The sequence below is a fragment of the Petromyzon marinus genome, chromosome 20 (assembly GCF_048934315.1).
Source record: "Petromyzon marinus isolate PM22_M1 ecotype Great Lakes invasive population chromosome 20, UKy_Petmar_22M1.pri1.0, whole genome shotgun sequence".
Lineage (NCBI taxonomy): Eukaryota > Metazoa > Chordata > Hyperoartia > Petromyzontiformes > Petromyzontidae > Petromyzon > Petromyzon marinus.
This window is the reverse complement of record NC_133686.1, coordinates 1,068,563-1,089,530: the sequence shown is the minus strand read 5'-3', so window position 1 is coordinate 1,089,530 and position 20,968 is coordinate 1,068,563. Positions and strand designations below refer to the sequence as shown.

The 20,968-nt window shown below is 59.3% G+C and overlaps 2 protein-coding genes across 4 annotated transcripts in view; both read right to left on the bottom strand.

Annotated features, from left to right (window-relative positions):
• The window catches only part of LOC116944258 (RAB11-binding protein RELCH homolog), a 36,122-nt gene extending 26,017 nt beyond the window's left edge, over positions 1-10,105 (bottom strand). For 2 of the 3 annotated variants that reach the window (XM_032957772.2, XM_032957773.2), the window contains exons 1-10: positions 9,308-10,105; positions 8,125-8,214; positions 5,260-5,334; positions 4,393-4,448; positions 3,860-3,973; positions 3,494-3,646; positions 3,114-3,208; positions 2,898-3,006; positions 1,534-1,739; positions 799-874 (exon numbers count right to left, since the gene is read on the bottom strand). In XM_032957772.2, coding sequence (XP_032813663.2) covers positions 799-874; positions 1,534-1,739; positions 2,898-3,006; positions 3,114-3,208; positions 3,494-3,646; positions 3,860-3,973; positions 4,393-4,448; positions 5,260-5,334; positions 8,125-8,214; positions 9,308-9,893 — 1,560 coding nt within the window. In that variant the 5' untranslated portion in view covers positions 9,894-10,105. The remainder of the gene's footprint in view (positions 1-798; positions 875-1,533; positions 1,740-2,897; positions 3,007-3,113; positions 3,209-3,493; positions 3,647-3,859; positions 3,974-4,392; positions 4,449-5,259; positions 5,335-8,124; positions 8,215-9,307) is intronic. The other variant, XM_032957774.2, reaches the window with a different exon arrangement.
• A 3,069-nt stretch (positions 10,106-13,174) lies between these two features.
• Positions 13,175-20,968, bottom strand: part of LOC116944046 (lysophosphatidylcholine acyltransferase 1-like) — an 8,047-nt gene continuing 253 nt past the window's right edge. Inside the window, exons 1-7 of the mRNA XM_076068219.1 lie at positions 20,962-20,968; positions 20,001-20,083; positions 18,819-18,944; positions 17,406-17,559; positions 16,376-16,474; positions 15,580-15,724; positions 13,175-13,660 (exon numbers count right to left, since the gene is read on the bottom strand). The exon at positions 20,962-20,968 is cut by the window's right edge and continues 253 nt beyond it. Of these exons, the coding sequence (XP_075924334.1) occupies positions 13,458-13,660; positions 15,580-15,724; positions 16,376-16,474; positions 17,406-17,559; positions 18,819-18,944; positions 20,001-20,083; positions 20,962-20,968 (817 nt within the window). The 3' untranslated portion in view covers positions 13,175-13,457. The remainder of the gene's footprint in view (positions 13,661-15,579; positions 15,725-16,375; positions 16,475-17,405; positions 17,560-18,818; positions 18,945-20,000; positions 20,084-20,961) is intronic.

Here is a 20,968-nt window from a genome sequence, read left to right as displayed (position 1 = left end):
AGGGGGGGGGGGGGTGTGGGCACACAGGGAAGGGGGTGGGGGTGAGAGGGGATGCTACGAAAGGCAATGCCACAGGAAAGCGAGGATGACCACGATGAGACTGTCTAAACTAGCTAGCACAACGACATCCACCACTCTCGTTCCACCATCACCCTCGCCACCCCGCTCACCAGCCCCCTCACCACACCGCTCACCAGCCCCCTCACCACACCGCTCACCAGCCCCCTCACCGCACCGCTCACCAGCCCCCTTACCGCGCCGCTCACCAGCCCCCTCACCACACCGCTCACCAGCCCCCTTACCACCCCGCTCACCAGTCCCCTTACCACCCCGCTCACCAGTCCCCTTACCACCCCGCTCACCAGCCCCCTTACCACCCCGCTCACCAGCCCCCTTACCACCCCGCTCACCAGCCCCCTTACCACCCCGCTCACCAGCCCCCTTACCACACCGCTCACCAGCCCCCTCACCACACCGCTCACCAGCCCCCTTACCACACCGCTCACCAGCCCCCTTACAACCCTGCTCACCAGCCCCCTTACCACCCCGCTCACCAGCCCCCTTACCACCCCGCTCACCAGCCCCCTTACCGCACCGCTCACCAGCTCGCTTACCGCACCGCTCACCAGCTCGCTTGCCATCCTTCTCACAACCCCGCGAGAGCAGTGATCGTCGCGTCGTGTGGATACTTTATTCACCCCAAGACTACGTGACCTGTTGGGGTGGGCGTGGAGGGGGGCGCTGTGACTTCGCAGCGAGCGTCTTGCCCGTGTGGGAAGGCCGTCAGCAGGGACCCACCTCGGAGCTGAGCCGGGAGGCGGGCGCCGTGCGGCACACGGAGAGGAGGGCCTGGTGGAACGCGGGGGGCAGCTTCCTGGGAAGACACACGCACACACACACACAAAGATTCCCGTACAGCCTTTAACAGACTGTAGGGGCAAGTGCTGTTAGCGAGCACCTATGAAGGCCGGCACGGCACACAAGGGGGTGGGTCTCCAGCACCATGCCCGGCCGCCTTTGTCTCCCTAGTGGCGATGCTTACACACCTCACCAGGTACTCATTTAATGCCGAGTCGACCTCGGGCAGGCCCAGGACCACTTTAGATAATCGTCACCGGTGTTGGCCATGAGCGGGAATCGAACGCGGGTCGCCAGGATCGTAGCGCAGCGCGCTAACCGCTACACTACAGCTCCCTACAGTGTGTGCACACGCACGCACGCACACACATGCACACGTAAAAAGGCACCATTTTCTTTGTTCGTATAACATCATTATTCAGTTGCTTCTGTGACTGACAGCACGTGAGCTATAAGCGTTATACATTGTAAGGTTGTAATGATTACAAGGCTCATGGTAGAGCTTGCACGCCGAGTGGACTGGAGTTGAACGGTCGAACTGGAAGTCCAGCAGGACACGGACTAAACGAGAGATGCGTGGACTGCGACTGCGCAGTCGCGGGGAAGCGATCGCTCGCGCCGAGCGTCGCGTCGTGAGATCCGGCGCTGCGGCCGTCCCGGCCGGGGCGATCGTACCGGTCGGGTTTGTCGAAGACGACTTGGGGGTCCGCCCTCGGCCCCCCGTTCCCGCGGTCCCCAACTCCCTCCGGCCCGCTCGCCGCCGCCGCCACCGGAGCGACCGGAGCGCCCGTCTGAGAGGAGGTCGCGCCCTCCGACCCCTGGCCCGTGACCTCCGACCTCCCCGAGAGCTTGGCACGAGTGTCCGGTCGCTCGGTCGGCGGCTGAGAATGCCACGATTTTAAACCGTCAGCGACTCGACGTCTCTGCGACATACGACGCGTGGGCGAGTCGGGGGGGGGGGGGGGGAGGTCGCCAACGCGTTCACGTTCGAGTTGAACCGGGCGAGGCCTCGAGAGACCGGAAGTCTCATTCGCAAGAGTCATGCAGTAAACAAAATGACAACGGTCACGTGGCTTTCTTTTTGACGCAGCCGCTCAGCAAAGACCCCAAAGGACCCAAAAAACGCAATCGGCCAGCAACAAAAACAGCCCCCCTCGGACTGAAAGCTTTCGTAGACTGCAGGAATTCATATTCTTTGGGTCTTTCGGTAAACTTACGTAGATAGGTTCAAAGAAAATAACAAAAAACTACGACGTTTCGATCGCAACACAAGCGGTCGTCATCAGGAAAAGGGTCCTGATGATGAGTTGCGAGAGCTCAGAGTGTAACGCATTTCTTGAGTTGAGCGAGGCTATACGCAGAACCTGGGGAGATAAAGCGACGATGGGGAGGGCATTCCAGAGTGGAGCTCGCGACTCAAGGTCGAAGCAAAACGATCTCTTGGGGTAATGAGGTGAGGGGTGTGGGTAAATCACAAATGCGGATTCTGCAAAACATATGCAAATTAGGCTATAAACACACAACTATTTTTATTTGACAAGTTAAGGCCCACTGAGCTATGTAGCTCTTTTTCAATAGTGACCTGGCCACAAATGATAGCTCAATGAGAAGTGGATTATGATCACGTGGAAATTTACAGCAGCCAAATACTCTGAACACCTGATGTCGATTCTAAACATGGAGGGAAAACCGGAGGATCCGGAGAAAAATCCACGTGACCACGGGGAGAACATGCAAACTCCAAATACACAGCAGGCGTCTCGCCTGTATACCTGGCGAGGTAGTTAACATCTCCTAGCCATCGTGGCGCTCCCTACGTAGGGCGGGGACGCGTCGTTTGCGTCCGCGTGGGATACCGAGTCGCCGACCCTCGGCGAGTGTGGAGCGGCTTCTCGTTACGCCAACTCGCTCGCGCAAAAACACTTTCAATCGCTTGTCTCGGAAAAAACGGCTTCACTGGCAGCAATGACTGGACATTGGTTAAAACACTGCAGTTGTCCAGCAGATGATAGATGCTGCCCCCTCCCCCGCCCCGTTACCTGCTCATCACGGGGGTCCACCGCCTCCCCGCCACTGTGATCCCCCACAGCTCCTCGTGGGCTGGGGGCCGGGCTCCACTCGTGGGGGCTCTGCAAGGCCTCCAGGTCCCTGGGGTCAAAGTGCACAGACGGGTCAAAGTGCACAGACAGGTGGAGTCAGGGGGGGGGGGGCAGTGTCAGTGGGGGGTGGAGTCCATGGCGGGTGGCGGTTCTCACCTCTCGAGTTTGCGGATGTGCGCCGTCAGGCTCTGGTTCTCTCGGTCCAGGGTTCCGATCCTCCCCTGCAGCTCCTTGATGAGCGCCACGGAACCCTGGGAGGTACAGCACAACGGCCTCGCTGCAGCACGCCGAGGCCGGCTCACCCGCTCACCACCGTCACCGACCCCGGGACACGGACACCGGTGTGCGCGGCGCCCGCTCCCACCGCTGCCCTCAGACTCCTTGCTTTCGCTAACACAGGAAATGTTTTAACAAAACACGTCGCCATCAGGCAACCGAGCGGACGCCCAAAGCGTGCGGTCTACCCCGGGGTCCTCTTGCCCGTGCCGTCGACGTCACCAACAATGCCCGCCCCCCACCCCCCGTAGCGTCCTCACCACGGCGTCGGTGTGGCCGGGTTCCTCCGCGGGGCCCACGCTGGCATCTGCGGTGGCGGCGCTGCCGTGCCGCGCCACGCACTCGCGGTAGAGCGAGAGGAGGTCGGCCGGCTTGGACACGTTGAGCCCCACGTCGTCCCAGTCGTCGAAATCCTGGAGGGGAGGAACGCGACGATGTGAGACCAGAGCGGAGCGCATCGCACCAACCGCACCACAAGGGACAAGGAACCGGCGCTGGACGGATCATTCCATCGTAGCACCGTGGCATGACGATGATGACAAAAATTACAATGACGACGACAATGATGATGACGACGGTGATGATGATGACGTCAACGGCGATGACTACGACGATGCGGCCGTCACCTGGTCGTCGTTCTCATCAGAGAAGGTGATGGAGCTCAGCTTGCAATTGTTCTTCAGCAGAAACTCGTTCACCAGGAAGTTGAGCGCCCTCTTCTCCAGCGGCCGAATCGGCTCCTGAGCCCCAGGAGGCGGACAAAGCGCGGGGTGGGGGGGGGGGGGGCAGCTCGTTAAGGTAGTTCACCACCAAGACCCTGACAGGGCCACGTGAGTGGCTAGACCAGGGGTCAGCAACCAAAATAACAAGAACCGTTTTTTGTCAAATTCGGTAAAAAACTAAAAATGTCAAGCTCCGCAATGCACGTGGCGAATACGAGAGGGTTGCCAGGCCCCTGCAGCAGTCCCTTTAGATAGTCATAGGCCGAGGTTGTCCCGACTCCACCGCTCTCTCTCCCCACCCCCGCCTCCTCCTTCAAGGTTCACACATTGGACGACCTTTGCAAGAGTGACCATGTGAATGGACGGCGTGAGTGCAGAAACGCTTCGGAGCGTAGCTGGGAACCCGTTGCGGGCGCGGCCGGCACGTCGCCGCTCACCTGCACCGCCGCCTCCTGGCTGTAGTTTGCCGGTTCCGCCGCAGGGAGCTCCGAATCTGCCGGGCGAGAGCAGAGGGGCGGCACGACGAACCCACGTGGCACGATCACTCAGGCGGGCGGCAGTCACACGGCGACGGTACCGCCCCGTGGTGGGCAACGATGGCACGAGTGGCACGGGCTGCGGGCTGCGGCAATCCGACGGGCAGCAGAACCGCCACCACGGTTGCCGCGGTCACCACGGCCACCACGGTCGCCACGACCACCGCGATCGCCACGACCACCGTGGTCACCACGGTAACCGCAGTCACCACGGTCACCGTGGTCGCCACGACCACCGTGGTCGCCACGACCACCGTGGTCACCACGGTAACCGCGGCCACGACTCGTGCCACGACTCACAACGGCGCCGTCGTTTGACCCCTGAGCGACGCGACCGCCGCTACGATCAGGGGTCAAAAGCCACCCGACACGTCTGGGTGGTGGCGGGGCAGCGATCAACAGCGCTGCCCGCCAAGCAGAAGAGTCTGTTTGGGGTTTACGGGGCTCGGCAATAACAACAACAATAATAATAACAGTGGCCGTGTTCATCAAAACGGGGCAGTTTGGATTCGGTGAGGTGGAGTTATTTCTCTGACAAACGGGAACCCGGCGGCCGCAGGCAGCATCGGCGCCACGCTGGCGGGCATTAACCAGGGCGGCCCGCAGGTTCCGAACCACGAAACCTCAACAAGCGGCGAACGCATCACAGCTGAGCCGCGTCGCCGGCCAATGCAACCGCTGCGTTGAACTCATCCCCCTTCCCCCCCCCCCACCACCCCCCGGTGTTTGTGGGCGTGGTGCTGCCGCCCGGCCGCGTTGCCGTCGCACCTGCCGCCTGCTCGGTGAGGTTGGCGCGCAGCGCGTGAATCGTCTCGTGGGCTTTCCGCAGCTCAAACTCCAACACTGGGCGAGCGCGGGGGGAAGGTTCGCAACGGCCGCGGTCGGGGGGTCGGGGCGCCCAGGTCGGGGGTCGAGGCGTGACGGGGGGGGGGGGGGGCAGGGACGGAGGGGGGGGACGTGGAGGGGCAGCGAGGGGACGGAGAGGGAGACACGGAAAGACGGGAACACGGAGCGTGCGTGGGACGCGACGATGACAGGAGGGACGGGCAGAGGGTGGCGATGGGGGAAGATGATCGAGAGTGCAGGATGCAAGGGAGGTGACAGGGGAGGGGATCAAAGGAGGGCGATGGACAATGGAGTACACGGAGATGCGGAGGTGAGCGGGAGACAAGGGAGGGGTGCATGATGGCAACGGCGATGAGGGAAGAGGGAGGCGGCAGGAGGGGGTTATGAAAAAGAGGAGGAGGAGATTCAGAGAAGGACATGGGATAACAAGGAGAGAAAAAGGAGAAAGCAAAAAGGAGAGTGAGAAAAATAAAACCAAAACCCGAGCTCCGGGTGCGGGCACAGAGAGCGCAGCACGACCTCGCACCGCGTCACTCCGCCTCACGCAGCACACCGCCTCACACAACCTCGTGCCACAGAGCGCTCACCACCAAGGGCGCGAACGTCAACCCAGCACACACCCCACCTCCACAAAAACAATCGAGCGAGCGATTTATTTCATAAAAAATGTTCCCCGATTCTATCCCGACCACGCTATCGGCGTCGCGTTACGAGACCAGGAATCCACTCGGATATTTGGCACGGCAGGTGAAAGTGGCCCGCGGAATCAGACATCAGAGAGCGACTTGCGAGCTCTCTTTAAGTGACCTCTGCTCCACACGCAGTGGAGGGCGGCACCCTCCCTGTCACCCACGCCGTGACACACGGGGACGTCCGTTGTACGACAGCCAAGCTGGGATTCAAGCAATTTAAGGAGCGATCCAATGCTGCCACTGTCAACGGCTTGGTGGTGGTGGCGACAGTGGCAGCGGTTGTGGCGGCAGTGGTGGCGGTGGTGATGGCGGCGGTGATAGTGGTGAGGGTGGTGGCGGCGTTGGTGGCGACAGTGGTGGCGGTGGTGATGGCGGCGGTTGTGGTGATGGCGGTGGCGGCGTTGGTGGCGGTGGTGATGGCGGCGGTGATAGTGGTGAGGGTGGTGGCGGCGTTGGTGGCGACAGTGGCGGCGGTTGTGGAGATGGCGGCGGTTGTGGTGATGGCGGCGGTGGTGGCGGTGGTGACAGTGGTGGCGGCAGTGGTGGCGGTGCCATGATTCTCAGCCAATTTAACCAATCAACGCAGGGGGCGCGGCCAACGTCAGCTGCCAAGCCCAGAGCGGGCGAGACGATGGGATGCAGATTGTTGGCATGTGAGCAAAGGCAAAGATCTCCCGTGTAGGCTGGTGGGGCAAGTACTGTCAGCGAGCACCTAGCACCTATTAAGGTCGGCGCGACGTACGAGCGGATGGTGTGGCCGGGACCACCGGTGCTTTTGTTTACGCACCGCTCCAGGCACTCGTTTAAGGCCGAGACGACCTTGTGAAGGCCTAGGACAAGTTCCGATATCGCTCACCACTGACGTTGGCCGGGCTCGTGGCGCAGTGAACACACGCACACACGAGCGCACACACGGGTGCACACGCAGTGATGCGTGCTGGGTAAATTCAAAAGCTGTGGGGAAGGGCGACTCAAGGTGATGGGGGGGGGATAAGTCATCGTCAACCAGACATGGGTCTCCCTCCCGCGCCCCCTCGAGTCGTCGCTCCCGCACGCGAGCCGATGAGCACGTCGCTCCGTCTCCGCGGCGGACGTAATCCTGGGCCGCCGCTTCCTCCTCTGGCTGCCACTCCCTCGCCAGTCTCGTCCGCGAGCCGCCGTCTCACCACGAGTGCCCACGGACCGCTCGTTCTGCGTCACCGCGGTGCCTCCACCACCGCGCTTGCGCTCCTCTCCCCGGCCCCGAGCGTTCACGCCAGCCGTGCATCTCCCCTACGCGTCTTTGCGCTCTCTCTACACGGACGTATTTATTTGTATATCTTTAAGTGATTTGTTACCTTTCCTATACTTTGCACTCCTATCGTGTACTTCGTGCTGTAACGTTCTGACCCGCCCCATCTGGACATCTGAGAAAAAGAGCTTTATAGCTCATCGGATAACTCCAGTATAAATAAATATTCATATGATGTATAAGCAGGTGTATAGCCGTGTACACGCACTCTCTGTATGTGTACAGCCCTTGTGTCAATCCACTGCTGGATGATGCACCCCCCCCCCTCCGCCAAGCTGTGGGAGAGGTCTTTGACCCGGCGGCGGTGGTGGCGGCGACGCTGCTGCTGCTGCTTACATGGCTGCTGGCTCTGATCCAGCACTGTGGAGGCAGCAGCCAGGGGTTGGTGGATCACCGCACTAATGTTGTGAAACTCCCTTCTACCCGTGGGTGGGCGTCGAGGAGGAGCCGTACCCTGGTTCGCCAGAAGGCAGTACAGCTAGGGGACTGATATCCATCTGTTTCCATCTGTACGGGGATAGTGTTGTCCGCTCGCACGCGTAGGTTTTCTCTCACTTGTATAATAAACACAACTCATCATTCATTGAAAACGTCTAAAGATAAAATGTCAATGCAGCACAAGGATCCTCCTGAAAACGACTCCGCGTGGCTTTCCTGGACAAACAAGTAAAACTATTAAATATAAATATATAATTCCAAATCACAATTCGAAATTCAGCACCCTGGTCAGCGTGGCAAACGCGTCGACAGCGCGGGGGGCGTGGGAGTGCACAAGCACAGCGACAACGACGCGCTGGCGCTCACCGGCCACGCGCTCCTCCGTCTCGCGGCCTCCGTCGTCCGAGTAGCGAGTGAAATCCAGCGAGTCCAGCGTGCTGGCGCTGCCGGCACGGTCTGTCCGCCGGGGTCACGGCGAGGCGGGGGGGCAGAGGGTGGAGCAACATCAGCGATTCCTCACGGTCAGCGATGGACGACCCACTCGCTCGATCGCCGACCGATCGTCGGCACCGATGTATGTACGTATGTCGAACTTCCTTCGCGCTGTACGTAGCCAACGGTGCTGAACGTAACGTTGCGATGCTGTCTCGACGGGCAGCAGCCTGCCCAGAAGCACTTGCCATCCATCGCCATCACCACCGTCGTTATCCCCGTCACTGCCACCGCGATCACACAGGAATCTCAAGGCATCTGAAATCACATGCTGCTATCGTCGTCATCATCGTGACCCGGTCCATCACCATCGCTTTTACCGTCACCACCAAAATCGCTGTTTGTGTTTCGCCGTAAAACATCACCATCATCGGCATCGTCGAGATCACCGTCACCCGCACCAGCTCCGTCACGATCACTCAATCGTGGAATCAAGGTAGTGAGTCGAGCCGTGAGACCAAGTAATCAAATCACGAGGGCACAGATGGGACGAATGTCTGCGATCGCAGCCCGCGTGCGTGCGTGACCCCACGGTAACGTGATTTGTGAGCGCCGGGCCCAGCATGGAAATCGCCTTCTGGCCTGGGTTTACAATCCATTCAGAGGCGGCGAAATTAATTTACGCAGCGGGCAGACGAACACGCGGATTTAATCACAGCATCACCCGGCATCACGGGCTGCTGCAAAGACAGAGACCCATGTTGCCTCTAACAAACTGTAGGGGGCAAGTGCTGTTAGCGAGGAGCAGCTATGAAGGCCGGCACGGCACACGAGGGGGTGGGTGGCCAACACCACGCCCGGCCGCCTTTGTCTCCCCAACGCTGACGTTTACACGCCCCAAAATCGGTTCAGTGATTCTCCGTGAGTGGGAATCGAACTCCGGTATCGGCTATCCAGGTCGCGGCGCAGTGCGCTCACCGCACCGCCACCGCTCCCCACAACACGCACAGACAAAGAATCCTCTTCCCTCACCTATATAGCCTCGACAGACCGTCGGGGCAAGTGCCTACGAGGGCCAACAGGCCCACCACCACCACCCTCCCCCCTCCTCACTCACTGAGCACCCCCGGTGCTGCCGCTGCTGCTGCTGGCAGTAGGCCGCCCGCGTCCCTCGCGAAAGCGGTGGCGGGGGGCCCCGCGGGAGGGCGCTCGAAGTTGCCCGGGTTGGAGAAGAAGTCGCGCAGCCGGGGCAGCTCGCGGCCGCTCTCCGCCATCTCCGTGTGCAGCTCGAGAGCGGTGAGCAGCAGCTGCTCCTGCAGGAGCCGCTCGGCGAGCGCGTCCAGCGAGACGGGGGGGAGGCCGCCGCGGCCCGCCAGCTCGCCGGGGTCGCAGTGCCAGGGGGCGGCGGCGGCGGCGGCGGCGGGGCAGGAGCCCGAGAAGGAGGAGGCGGCCGAGAAGGCGGACGGTGGAGGCGACCGATGATGCTGCTGCTGCTGCCGCTGCTGCTGCTGAGGGGAGATCGGCGAAGCGGGAGAAGAGGGCCTCTTGACGCGGGACGCGGGGCTCTGCTGAGCGGGTTCCGAGGCGGGAGCTCGAGGGATCCTGGACCCCGCTCCTCCTCCGCCTCCTCCGCCGCCGTCTGAGTCGTTGTCCGAGTCGTCCGAGTCGCTGAGGAAGGGGTTGATGCTGCTGCTGGTGGCCATGGCGCCGCGATCAGCGGAGCCGCAGGCGACGGGGCGATTCCCTCACGGACGATCGATTTCGGCCAACGCGCAATTTGCTCGAACGATTTCGGGAGTCGACTCCTTTTCAATGTTTCCCTCTCTGCGATGGGGCGCGGTGCGTGGTGGCGGGGTTGGCGGGGAGTTCCGACGGCTCCATGAGCAGTGCGGGAGAGGGGGAGGGAGGGAGCCGCTCAGCCGCCCTCGGCGATTATAATCGCGCGGGGTGCGAATCGTCAGCGCGTGAATCGATTTTGTTTAAATTACGTAACGGAGAAATCGAATCGTGGCCAGTCAGCAGATAACGGGACCCGCTGCTGAGTGGGGGGGGGGCCCTGGAGCGTGGGGAGGGGGGAGTGGGTGGGGGCCTGGGGAGGGGGGAGTGGGTGGGGGCCTGGGGAGTGGGGGGCCCAGGGCCTGGGGAGGGGGGAGTGGGTGGGGGCCTGGGGAGGGGGGAGTGGGTGGGGGCCTGGGGAGGGGGGAGTGGGGGGCCCAGGGCGTGGGGAGGAGGGAGTGGTGAGTGGGTGGGGGCCTGGGGAGTGGGGGGCCCAGGGCGGGGGGCCCAGGGAGTGGGGTGGGGGGCGGGGGAGTGGGGTGGGGGGCGGGGGAGTGGGGGGCATCGGAAGTGGAGTTCCCGGTTGAGATCCATCCGAGCGGAAAGCGCCTTTCCACAAGATCAGTGCTGGATATGAATCTCCCAGACGACGATTCCTAAACCTTCTGATCTAGAAGAACAGAAAAACGACCCCCGGCATTGATACCAAACTAAAAGGTTTAAACTCCAGACGCACGCTGCTTAGGCTGCTACCAGAACAGCAGATTTACATCCAGATCCACCTGAAACACACGCCCGCCGTCACCGTTCCCACATCACGACCGTTCCACTGTGGTGGCTGCTGTTGATCACTGGCAGCTGCTGAGGTCAGACGCCCGGAGACCAACCAGGCAAGGGGTAAAGGCGCAGCCCCACAAGTGCTCGTCTTAAGCCACAGGTGGCGGAATGGCCTCCGCTCGCTGAGTCAGTGCGAGGGAGGCCCTGCAGAGATGTTAACTACCTCGCCTGGTATACACAAGGTCGTGGGTTCGATCTCGACCCTGACGACGCCTGTATACAGAATTTTGAGTTTGCGTCTCTCTCTCCCCGTGCTCGTGTGGATTTTTCTCCACGTCCTCCGGTTTTTCCCTTCCACATAAGAATCAACATCACGCGTTTAGAGTATTGGCTGCTATACATTTCCACGTGAGAATCTACTTCCTTGAGCTTATTTCTGGGCAGGTCGCTTCCGAATAAGAGCTAAACGTATCGCTCAGTGCTCCTTACCTGGTAAAATAAGAAACAGTTTACAGTGGAATGTGGTCTACTCTTCCAGCGCTTCACAGAAGTGTTGGGAGGAGGTGGGAGCACCGAAACTCGGCGCGACATCGTGTCGAAACGTATCTCGCTAAACTCACAAATTACCATCGCTCATTTATATTCTCATCTCTTCCGCCTCTCCGATATGTGTGGAGTCCATCCCAACGAGTCACTCCGCCAGCCATCGCCGTCCGCCAGTCCTCGTGCCGCAGTCACGACATTCACAAATCTTCGACTCTCTCGCACGGTGACAGAAAACACGTGCAGGCTCTAACAGCCGATGTCGACGTATGCTGCTGGCCACGACGAGAGGGCTTTAGGAGAGAGTTGGTGCCGAGTCCGCTGTTACCCTCCTCCGTTGAAGGCGCGCAGAGAGGACAGCGGCCTGCTCCACGATCCGTAGTTTGGGTTGCATGCCCACAATAGCTCCGTGCCTTGTCTGTAACGTGTCTCCTTTGGGTTGCTATCCCAATGGGTTTATGTATCTGCCTGAGTCACGATGACTGTCTGTGTATCTTTATTAATCTGCGTATGTCTAGGTGTCTCTCTGTCTCCATGGACTTACTGCATGATCCACCGATTGGGTTGTATGGCCACAATCGCACAACTGTCTTGTCTTTAATATATATCTATGGGTCTCTGTATATCTCTGTGGGTCTCTATGGGTCTCCTATATGGACCATCGTGTTGCGTTGCATGGCGACAATCGCACTCCCGTGGCTTGCGTCTTTCGTTTTCCACATCTCCCAAATCATGCGTTAGAATAGACAGCGCCGCCAAAAGTTCCTTCCCGAAACCCCGACCATGGAAGGGCTCGCGATCCCACGGGGCCGCCTGCCGGGACACCGCAGCGGCTCGCTCGCACCCAAGTCAACAGCAGCGGCAGCGGCATCATCCCCATCGACAGACGGAGGCTCTTATTCTGAAATGGCCGAGCATCCGAACGAAGCCGGGGGTTTATTTGTGCATCATCCTTAGCGGGGCTCACGACACTGAAACCAAAACAAACACTCGCCCGCTCATTAGCAGAACACCAGCAGCCCGTCGCGTAAACATTGTAAGTGGGGATTTTTTGTTGTTGTTTAAATGGTCTTGATCTCGGATGGATTTAAATGACGAACTCGGGGGGGGAAATGTTCACGTCAGGTGGTGCTGTGTTGCGTGTCACCGGCCAGAGGCCCCAGCAGAACGGTGACAGGCAACTCGAGCGGGCTCACAAGTGCTGGTACCGGTTAGCCCGAGACCCCCCCAACCACAAACCCCCACCCTTCCCTAACCCCCACCACCAGAACTCAAGCTGAAGTAAAACCCACGCTGGCAACGGCAACAGCAAAACACGTGGCGCCTCCATGAACGTCCCAGTTACTGCGGCCTTTATTTGATCAAATCCTTTATTTGTCATATCCCCATTGGCGCGGCAAAGCCTCGCTTGGTCTCGGGCCTCCTGCAGCCGGGAGCGACGTGGCTGCCATGCGTGACCCCGGCGGGCGGGGCACGGTGGCCCCCTCCCCCCGCGGTAGCCCCCTCCCCCTGCGGTAGCCACCCCCCTCCCTCCTACCCCAAAGTAGCTCCCCACCTGGCAGTAGCCCCCCCCCCCCCGCACGGTAGCCCCTCCCCCCCCCCCGCGGTAGCCCCCCCTCCCCCACCTATCGTCACGTGTCCTTCGCGCCACCGTTCAACGCAACGGACGCCGTGAATTCGAATCCAGCCGTGGGGCAGGAGAAGCCGACTGCTGGAAGCAATGGGGCCCTTGTCGGGGCCAGTCACCGATGGGACGAGGTCTTTGTGTGAACCGCCTCGACGTTGAAGGACCCTCGAGTCCTAAATGTGCCTTCCTTTGGCACTGACGTCGTGCACACACTGCCATCGCCACGAATAGAACGGCATCACAAATGAAGTGATTAGCAAGTGAAATTTTCAGCATTGGGATGTTTTCACCGATGCCAGTTACACTGTGTGGTTTTATTAGCCAATGGTTGGAAACCAAGAGACCCCAGAGGAAACCCATGCAGGGAGAGAACACATGCTGCACGCACAACAGCTTCCCGCTTCGGGAATGGAACCCAGAACGTTACTTCAGTGTGGTACACGTGGCACCACTACACCACCCTGCCAACTCGAATATGGGCAGAGCTCTTCCCCAGAAAAAAACTTTCAAACTTTAAACCCTTGGCAGTCTCCGCCACCCCACGTCATTCCGTCTTCAGACGGGCCCCAGGCTCCCCACTCCGGCTCTGCGTGAAGTCCGCGTAGGCGTACGCGTCCGATGGGGGCTTCTGCGGGCGGTAGGGCCCCTCCGGGCCCTTCCTCGCGCGATCCGGGTCCCCCGTAGCCCCCTCGCCACCACACATGACTCGGAATTCCGGGCAGCGCTGGGCGACCTCCATGAACGCGGCTAAGGGTCACAGGGCAAGAGTTCATCGTTGTCACAACCATCATCATTTTAATTGCAATCATATTCCGTGTTTTTAAGTATTAACATCATAAGCAAATAAAGTATTAAAGCTTTCGTGACTGCATAAAATTACTCATTGGTTTTTTCGGTAATGTCACGTATGTAGAAATACAATAAAATTATATTAAAACAAAAAACAATCACGACGTTTCGATCACAACACAAGCGATCTTCATCAGGTGTCAAGAACAAATCACGGAGGTAAATACAACAAAAAGATGAGAGACGAGAATTCAACAAACCTGAAAAAACATTATGTGAAGCACATCCAGTCAGGCCAACAACACAGTTAGACACTTCCTGGCGGACCACGAATTTCAGAAGAGTGTTAAATTTCGTGTTCAACCTTTGGATTGCACATACCAGCATAGATAGAATGAAAAACACGAGGTACACGGTCAGTAGAAATACATATACAAGTCCACCAAGAGGTAAGGAGGGAGGAAAGACGGACAGGGAGGCAGAGAGAGAGGGGGGGGATGAACAGAAGCTTAAATAGGAAATACGGTTGGAGGGGGGGAGGGGCTAGAGCGAGAGCGGCAGCTCAAACACGCACGTCTTACACATACTGGACCTGGTGCGGCTACACTCCCTACACACGTGATGGCTACGCAGTTATCATAACCCTCGCTATACAACCAGATGCTTTCCCTCCCTGTAACCCTAACCAGACGCCCCAAACCCTGCTATTGACTCCAACCTTAACCCCAACCATCGCTCCACCTCTGGCCCTTCACCTTGCCCGCTTTTTAGTTGTTGTTTCTTATTCACTTCTCACGGCAGTGCCCTCTGACCTCCGCCATGGCAGCTCACGGTGTCAAATCCGATGGCAAGGAAATAGCCTCCAAACGAAACTCGGGGTAAAAAAAGACCCCCCCATAAACCTCAGATAAACACCCCGCTTTCATTTGCGGTCGTCACGAATTATCACGAAGTTAAACAACAACAAAAATCCCGGGTATCAGCAGTCTTCGTTTCCAGCTCATTAAGCGCGCTGCCCGCTACAGTCTAAACATTTGGCTGTCATTGGCTCAAAAAAAAAGTGGGCACATTGGGTGAATTTAAATCGCTCGGGCAAGAGAGAAAGACTCAGTCCCTGATGGCCCGAAGTTTACTGCTGCTGGTGACTGATAAGTTTTATTTAGTTGGATGAAGTTTTTTTCCTCCCAAGAGGTTTATCGTCGTCGTCGTTACGATCTACCCACTGGCAGATGAGGGCCTCCCTAAGCCGTCGCTGACTCCCACGGTGCCGCGCTGTAGCAGTACATTCGGCGCTCACGCCGGAGATTATTTCATCGCTCCATCTCCGCATTGGGCGATTTCGCTCCGCTGGCGGTCCCGGACGTGACGCGTCCTCGGCTCGGGCCCCGCTCACTTTTTCGTCGCAGTCGTAACGACGTTGCCTCCAACGTGCACGGGGTGCGACTGTTGTATGTTTGATCGTCTGTCGAGACGAAGGCTGGAATGGCAGCCAAAGGAGGGGAACGCACGCGAGAGGACGTCTTTGGCAAAGACGGAGCCATGAGCTCCCTTCGATGGATGGATCGTGGCATCGCAGACCCGCGGAAGATGCCCGTGCATTGGGGAGGCCTTCATCCAGCAGTGGATTGATCATGGGAGTTCATGATTATGAACTCCCTAATAACAATACAGCTTAATATCACAGCGCGATTCATATTGGTATTGGATCTTCTTCACGGATGCGTAGACACCTTCAAGTTGAGTTGGGCAGCGAAGAGTCAAGTCAGAGTTGTCTCCCGATTACTTCCGTCGTGTTGGCGAAACGAAATCAACTTTAAGCGTGCAACGAGGCAGTGCTCTAATGTGGAAATTACACATTCCCGTGGCGAGGACCTCACCGTATGTGACGGCCCCCGTGTGGTGGGGGTCAGCGGCTCGGAAGAGGGCGATGGGGTCAAAGGGCAGGTCAGGCCCCAGGGTGGCGTGCAGGGCCCCCAGCACCTCTTCCTGCGTGACCTCTCCCTGACCCCGAGCATCGTACACCTGCGGGGTCACGCGGCCACGGAGCGAGCGAGCGGGGTCAGCGAAATCACAAATTGATATTTTTTTACATCTCATTGCAGCCGGTGACCATCGGTAGCGGAGACCTCAAAAGGCTTGAGTGATTGTCCGCTATCAGTGGCAGCAATTGCAAGAGTGGGGAGCTAACAATACACGCACGTGCAGCATATAGCGCTCCTGTGTCAATCCTCTAACCCCAACCAGATGGTCAACCAACCCTAGTACTCGTCCTCCAAGCCACCCTCACCAACTCTCCACTCGTACGAGGCCTCCCAAATTAACGAGCCAAACGGTCACCGGCCCTTTCTCTGCCATCAAACCTCACCGCTAACCCAGTGACCTAGCGTGGTTGCAGGATGGGCCCCAGTGCAAGGAGGGCAATGGGCCCCCGCTGTCCCTCTTGGGAGCCGGGCACGCGCCCGGCACGCCCACCCCCCCCCCCGACCCGTGGGCCTTTGGAATAAAATCCGATGAGTTATAAAGCTCTTTTCACAGGCCCTGGGTCGGGGGGTGTCCTCGATATCCTGGATATCGACCCCCAACGCCCTAACCCCTCCCCCACGCGTCGCTCGTCATCTAAGACTCAGGGTGGACGTTCTGCCGTGCATGCCCCCCGCTGGCGGCCGGGGTCACCTGGAAGGCGAGGTCCAGGGTTTCGTGGCACTGGGCGGGCCACACGGCGCGCACCAGGCCCACAAGCACCTCCCGGGCGTCCACGTGGCCTCGCGCCCCCTGCACCCACGGGGGGAGGGGGGGGGAGGGCACCAGAGGGTCGTTCGTAAGCGTCGCACGCGGGGGCAGGCCGCCGGCGTCTGCTCGCACAAACACTCCACGGGCCGGTGGTGAACCTGCGTCAAATTGCACCTCGCAGGGTCCACCCGCCTGACCCTGACCGACCCAGCCCAGGGCCGGCCGGTAACCACCCTACAAGGCTGGCAAGTGGCCATTCGTCTTGCGGGTTCGCGCCTCTCTCTACGGTGGCGCCCGCGCTCTCCGCCGTGCGTGTGAAGGTTTCGTGTTGAGAGCGGAAGACCTCCTGGAGGCCGGGCGACAGGGAGGTCAGAGACACCGAAGCGGCGGTGCTGAGACCCTGCTTGGGACTAAACCGGGTTCTCGAGTGAAGTGAGTTGATGGCATGAACCCTGCACACAAAGACAAAGATCCCCCATAAAGACTAAACAGACTGTTGGGGCAAGTGCTGTTAGAGAGCACCTATGAAGGCCGGCATGGTATATGAGGTGGTGGGTGGCCAACACCACGCCCGGCCACCTTTGTTTCCCCAGTGGTGATGTTTACACACCTCACCAGGTACTAATTTGAAGCTGAGTCGACCTAGGGGAGGCCCAGGAGTGGTTCAGACAATCGCCACTGGTGTTGGCCATGAGTGGGATTCAAACTCGGGTCGCCCGGTTCATAGGTCAGTGTGCTAACCGCAACTACACCACCGCTCCCCCCTAAACACTCACAAACACACTCACACATTCTCACAAACACACACACTCTCCTACTCGCACACAAACTGCACGAACCGTGCCCAAATTGGAGCTCTGACAACAGAGACAGATCGCTGCTTCGCGAGACCCCCGAAAGGCGACGACAGCTTGGCGAAGCGTTCATCCAGCAGTGGAGAGAGATCGTGGCCGACGGCGTCCTGGACACTGACCGGGTCGAAGGCGGCGTGCAACACGCGCATGTGGGGGCCCTCGGGCCGCGCGAGGCACGCGGCCAGGTCACGTGGGGTCACGCGCAAGCCCCCCAGGGCGCGGACGCGCTCAGAGATCGCCTCCAGCTCGGGGATGGCGCGGTCCACCAGCAGCCTGTCTCGACACACGCGGGGAGACACGCGGAGACACACGGGGACAGGGAGGGAGAGAGACATGATCACTGGATGGACAGGTGGACAGACAGGTGGACAGACAGGTGGTGAGACAGGTGGACAGACAGGTGGACAGACAGGTTGACAGACAGGTGGACAGACAGGTGGTGAGACAGGTGGAGAGACAGGTGGACAGACAGGTGGTGAGACAGGTGGACAGACAGGTGGACAGACAGGTGGTGAGACAGGTGGACGGACAGGTGGACAGACAGGTGGACAGATAGGTGGACAGACAGGTGGACAGACAGGTGGACGGACAGGTGGTGAGACAGGTGGACAGACAGGTGGACAGACAGGTGGTGAGACAGGTGGACAGACAGGTGGACAGACAGGTGGTGAGACAGGTGGACGGACAGGTGGACAGACAGGTGGACAGATAGGTGGACAGACAGGTGGACAGACAGGTGGACGGACAGGTGGTGAGACAGGTGGTGAGACAGGTGGACAGACAGGTGGTGAGACAGGTGGTGAGACAGGTGGACAGACAGGTGGTGAGACAGGTGGTGAGACAGGTGGACAGACAGGTGGACAGACAGGTGGACAGACAGGTGGTGAGACAGGTGGTGAGACAGGTGGACAGACAGGTGGACAGATAGGTGGACAGACAGGTGGACAGACAGGTGGAAGGACAGGTGGTGAGATAGGTGGTGAGAGAGGTGGACAGACAGGTGGTGAGACAGGTGGACAGACAGGTGGACAGACAGGTTGACAGACAGGTGGACAGACAGGTGGTGAGACAGGTGGAGAGACAGGTGGACAGACAGGTGGTGAGACAGGTGGACAGACAGGTGGACAGACAGGTGGTGAGACAGGTGGACGGACAGGTGGACAGACAGGTGGACAGATAGGTGGACAGACAGGTGGACAGACAGGTGGACGGACAGGTGGTGAGACAGGTGGTGAGACAGGTGGACAGACAGGTGGTGAGACAGGTGGTGAGACAGGTGGACAGACAGGTGGTGAGACAGGTGGTGAGACAGGTGGACAGACAGGTGGACAGACAGGTGGACAGACAGGTGGTGAGACAGGTGGTGAGACAGGTGGACAGACAGGTGGACAGATAGGTGGACAGACAGGTGGACAGACAGGTGGAAGGACAGGTGGTGAGATAGGTGGTGAGAGAGGTGGACAGACAGGTGGACAGATGGACGGCCAGGAGGACAGACAGGTGGACAGACAGGTGGACTGCAGCCTCCTCACTTGAGGCTCTGCAGCAGCTCCAGGAGGTGCTCTCTCTGGGGGGCGCCTCCCGGGCCCCCTCTCCAACCGCTCCTCACAGGGGTCCGTGACGCCTCTCCCGTGGGGGGCGCAGTCTCCTGCAGGGCCCTAAAAGGCCGGGGGGGGGGCAGTGCAGGGGTGTCAATGTGATTCATGAATATGTATTTAAATGAATGAAAGTTACAAACATCACTTGCCACTGATGTTAGCCGTGGTCGGGAATCGAACTCTTATGCATGGTATCGGAGTAAAGTGTGCGAGCCGCTGCACCACCACTCCCCCCCAAAGACGATTAGCACGGTTGGCTACGTAGGGTGCGAAAGTTCAACACACATACACAACATACACAACATTCACAACATTCACATAATACACATTCACATACATACACAACATACACAACATTCACAACATTCACATACATACATATTCACATACATACACAACATTCACATACATACACAACATCCACATACTTACACACATTCATAAACAGAACATACACATGCACACACATTCACATACACGCGAATTCACACGCACACGACGGCATCGTCACAAAGACAAAGATCCCCCGTATAGCCTGAACGGACCTTTGGTGCAAGTGCTGTGAGTAGCACCTATGAAGGCCGGCACGGCACACGAAGGGGAGGGTGGACAGCACCACGCCCCGACCGCCTTTGTCTCCCGAATGGCGATGTTTACATATCGCACCAGGTACTCATTTGCGGCCGAGTCAACCTAGGGGAGGTCCAGGCCCGGTTCAGATCTTCGTCACCGGTGTTGGCCATGAGTGGGAATCGAACTAGGGTTCAATCAAAGATTGATTGAGGTTGTGCGCTAACCGCTGCGTCACCGATCCCCACGCATACACACGCAGATACAGAGATACACACAGATACACACAGACACACACAGATACACACGCATACACACGCAGATACAGAGATGCACACAGACACACACAGACACACGCAGACACACGCAGATACACGCAGATACAGAGATACACACAGATACACACAGACACACACAGACACACACGCAGACACACGCACGCGACACACACGCAGACACACACAGACACACACACACGCAGACACACACACAGACGCACACACATGCAGACACACGCGAGAGTCAGGTGTGTGCGGCCCAGCTCACCTGTGCACCTGGGCGCGCAGGTTGTTCGCGTACAGGTCCGGGTCCTTCCGCTCCTCCTCGCTGGGCGTGTACACTGGCAGGTACTACTCGCTCACGGGTATCACGGACACAGTGGGTGTCAGGTACTACTCGCTCGCGGGTATCACGGACACAGTGGGTGTCTGGTACTGCTCGCTCACGGGTATCACGGACACAGTGGGTGTCTGGTACTGCGTGCGGGTATCACGGACACAGTGGGTGTCTGGTACTGCGTGCGAGTGTCACGGGCACAGTGGGTGTCTGGTACTGCGCGTACGCACCGGGTCTGTAAAGAGCAATAATACTTCGTGCATGGCTGTAAGTGTTAATCATGACGTCGACTTGTACCGCCCTGAGCATCCACTCGCTCCCGTGTCTACGTGAGTTTAACTTCTTTTGCACCGTACGTAGCCACCCGTGCTAAGTGGAGGTGCGCTTGAAGGCAGGGGGACGCCTCCGAGACGCCAGGCGGAGTGGCCACGGACGAGCGGGAAGGCAGCGGCCACGCTCTGAGCTACTCTATATATGAAGTTGTTATCGGCCCAATGAACGATGTTTCGTGTCCATACACGTGGGAGGAAACCGGAGCGCCCCGAGATCAAACGCACGCGTGCGAGGAGGCGACGCTCTATCCCCGTACAGATGGAACGGGTGGGGTTCCACATTTGCTTTACTGCCTTCCCCGGGCGATCCACCAACCCCCGGCTGCTGCCTCGGCACGGCGGGCGGTGGACCGCACGAGGGCCGCCACGTGCGGCGTGCCCCGCCCCGGGCCGCCGTGCGTGCGGAACGTCACGCCGCGTGGCCGAGGGCGCTCGTCCAGCAGTGGAGCGATCGCGCGGCTCGCGACGGTGACGCCGATCGCTCGGGCGACGTTTTCGGCGCCCGAGCGATCGCCCCCGGGTTCGTGGCGCGGTGGCAGCGCTCCGGGCAGGACCCTCACCTGGATG